General features: G+C 36.8%; 1 protein-coding gene across 1 annotated transcript; it reads left to right on the forward strand.

Moving 5' to 3' along the window:
* The first annotated feature begins 2340 nt into the window (after positions 1 to 2340).
* On the forward strand, positions 2341 to 2820 carry LOC101247377 (dirigent protein 23-like). Its single transcript, XM_019215966.1, has 2 exons — positions 2341 to 2682; positions 2764 to 2820. Exons 1-2 carry the CDS (start codon positions 2341 to 2343, stop codon positions 2818 to 2820), a joined length of 399 nt encoding a protein of 132 aa, XP_019071511.1.
* Positions 2821 to 3628: the final 808 nt, after the last annotated feature.

Consider the following 3628-nt stretch of genomic DNA (forward strand, 5'->3'; position numbering starts at 1 on the left):
GTCTTCTCCTTCACGATGTTGAACACCACATTTCTTGAATAGTCAATCGGATCAACCCTAGAGCCTGGCGATCCTTGATCTTCCACTTCTCCTTCGTCATGCATTCCCGCTTCACCCCGGTCAACGGTTCGTGAAGATCTTTCTGGTACACATAATCTTCTATCTGCATCTTCCAGAAACTAAAATCGGATCCATCAAACTTCTCAATTCCAAGCTTCGAACTATCCATCTTCAGTGATCCTGTTGAATCTCCTTAGCTCTGATACCAGTTGTTAGGATCGAATCCACACAGACACACTTGATGAATAAAGAACACAAGAACTTTCAAGATAGAGATGAGAGATCTAGAGAGAGAGAAAGAGAGAAACTAATATTTCGTGGTAACACCCCATGAGTAAACTTCCACAGCGATGGGTATATATATCAATAATTTAGAGTATTTTAGGTTACAGAGAATAAATGGAGAAGAAATAGTACAACCTAAAATTGAACCGCGTGAACATTAATATATGACAGTACATCAAATATTAATCAGGCTCCACAACCTAACACTCTACTCACACACTCCATATAAATATCAAGCTCTTTGTATATGATTAATTCATTCTTTCTCAAGAAATTAAGAGATGGACAAGTCTAGTTCTTTTGCTTTGCTTCATATTTGTTATGGCCATGCCAATGGCTCAAGGTGTTGAATTAGGTTTCAAGGCTGTTGAAAAATGGTTCAAGAAACTTCCTCATGCAAAGTAAAAGGTAACTAATAAGAAGTAAAACAGTCGTGTCAAGTAAATAACCCAACTAATGAGGTTGGGATCGTCCCCTATTACTACTATTGTTCAGTCATTTACTTCCTTGGAAAGCAAAAATGATAAAAGGGGGGTTTCCTATTTCTAAGTAAATGAAAATAACTAGCGAAATTGAAAGAGACACTTAACAGCTTCAAATGTTGGAGTTTAATCAATTAATGAAGGTAACTAGGGTTTCCGTGTTCCCCACAGGTTCATAACTTGATAATTCCTTTCCTATTATCTACCTCCTTGGTCCGGCAAGTAGCATTAAGGCGAGTTCTAACGTTGGCCATCTGTTAAAAATACTTCTAAGCGAAAGAATTATCAATACATGCAAGACACTATTCTATAATTGTTATTTTAGTTAGGTTTTACCTTATTATTTGTCTATGGTTCCCACAACCCTAGTTATGGAGTTTACTTACCCATAGTCATAATTACAATATTCAAATATGTGATATAATAATTCATGCACTTACTTCGATGAGAAAGAGTAAAATCCGAAAGTTCACTTGATTAATCAGCAAAAGTCACCAACAATCAGTGATAAAAGTCTCAAGATAATCAATAATCTCTCAAAGAGTCTACAAAATAATCAAGAGTCTCACAATATTCAAAGGTCTAACAATGATCCAGAGTCTAACCTCAAAAATGAGGTTTTTTTGAACTATTTATAGAAAATAAAAACCTAATTAAACAAGGACTCTATTTCCTGGAAATCAGTCAAAACGCAGCTGGATCGACAGACATCGCGACAGATTGTCGTGGTCACGATGGACCGTCATGGACTCCGTCGTCCCATACTTGATGAAATTTCTTCTGCTTCTCTCTTCATTACCCTCGATGGCAGGTATGACGGATCGTTACAAGCACAACGGTCCGTCAAGGGTCTCATTTCCAAAACACTTGAACTCTTGGAATATGGGTACTGGGCTACTTCTCTGATCTTCATGACGAACCTGCAGGATGGACCGTCATGGCTACAACGGTGTGTCACGTTTTCCGTAACCCCACACTTGATCAGACTTCCCCATCTTCCTTCAGCAGCTGCACTACGCTACCACCTACGGACCGTCACAAGCATGACGGACCTGCACAAGCTCCGTAGGTGGTCTCTTCTGCATTTCTTGGCTCAAAAACCTCCGCATTCATCTTTGGACAAATTTCCTGCAAATAAGGAGAAACTTATATAAAAAATTAGCATAAAAAGGCTTTTGGACACACTAAATTTAAGGAAAAAGTATTAATAATACCGTAAAACCACGGTATATTAGTAACACCTCATGAGTAAACTTCCACGGCGATGGGTATATATATCAATATTTCAGAGTATTTTAGGTCACAGAGAATAAATAGTACAACCTAATATTGAACCACGGAACATTAATATATGACAGTACATAAAATATTAATCAGGCTCCACAACCTAAAACTCTACTCACACACTCCATATAAATATCAAGATCTTTGTATACGATTAATGCATTATTTCTCAAGAAATTAAGAGATGGAAAAAACAAGTCTAGTTCTATTGCTTTTCTTCGTATATGTTATGGCCATGCCAATGGCTCAAGGTGTTAAATTAGGTTCCAAGGCTGTTGAAAAATGGTTAAAGAAACTTCCTCATGCAAAGCAAAAGGTAACTAAATTTCATTTCTATTTTCACAACAAAGTTAGTGCGAAAATTCCAACTGCAGTCCAAATAGCCCAATCAAACATGACTGCCAAATACCCAACTTCCTTTGGATTTGTTACAATGATAGGCGACCCACTAACAGTTGGACCAGAGTCTAACTCGACAATAGTAGGTCAAGCCCAAGGGATTTATGGTTCAGCTGATCAAGATAAGGGTGCCCTTCTCATGACCCTAAATTTTTGTGTTCACAACTGGAAAGTATAATGGGAGCACATTGAGTATTCTTGACCGTAATGCATTTCAATAGTACCGTGAAATGCCGTTTTTTGGTTGGCTCAGGGAATCGCCAACGGAAGATTTATTGGTTCAATAGGACTAATGGGATGCTGTTGTTGAGTATAATGTTATGGTTCTACATTACTCACATTAATTTAATTATTTGAATCTTTAATTTGCTTAATGTTGGTGTTCATTTGATGATATTGAATGGCACATTAACTTCTCAATTACTGAATAATCATGATGCTGCAAAAGGAAGTTAGTTGGCTGACGTTGAAGCCATCAATTTGCTACTCTTGATCTTTCCCTTATATAATATCAACAAAAATCATTTTCTTTTGGGAGGTGGTGATGGACTCAACTTCTTTCTTCCTATTTTACTGTGAGCAAGCTTCTAATAATTTTATGAGATAATGCACAATATCCCCTCAACTTATGTCCAAAATCTTAGAGACATACTTATACTATAATAAGGTCCTATTACCCCCTGAACATATTTTATTAATAATTTTCTACCCCTTTTTGGCCTAAGTGGTACTATCTTGCGGGCCCTACGCTGGTTGACTTTTTTTTCCAAGTTAGTGCCACATAGGCTGAAAAGGGGTAGAAAATTACTTATAAAATAAGTGCATGGGGTAATAGGACCTTAGTATAATATAAGTGTGTCTCTAGGATTTCGGGCATAGGTTGAGGGGGTACTTGTGCATTTTCCCTAAATATGTATATAGGGCAACAATAGTTTGGTCTTACAAAAAAATAATTTTTTTGCTTCTATTTCTGTTTTGCTTAAGTAGTAGAAATTTTTAACTTCTTCCAACAACCTCTAATCTAGATCCTAACATGTACTAAATTCGGATTAATAGATAGACACAAAAAGAGGAAATAAAGAGCAACCTAATGGCCTCACCTCATTAATCCATCAAGA

This window comes from Solanum lycopersicum, chromosome 10 (genome assembly GCF_036512215.1).
Source record: "Solanum lycopersicum chromosome 10, SLM_r2.1".
In the NCBI taxonomy this organism is placed as follows: Eukaryota; Viridiplantae; Streptophyta; class Magnoliopsida; order Solanales; family Solanaceae; genus Solanum; species Solanum lycopersicum.

Excerpts from the sequence above, each read along its gene's own strand:
- LOC101247377 (XM_019215966.1), top strand. The coding sequence starts at position 2,341 with ATGGCCATGCCAATGGCTCAAGGTGTTAAATTAGGTTCCAAGGCTGTT. Across the intron at positions 2,683-2,763 it reads TTTGTGTTCACAACTGGAAA|GGAATCGCCAACGGAAGATT; the intron begins GTATAATGGGAG and ends TGGTTGGCTCAG.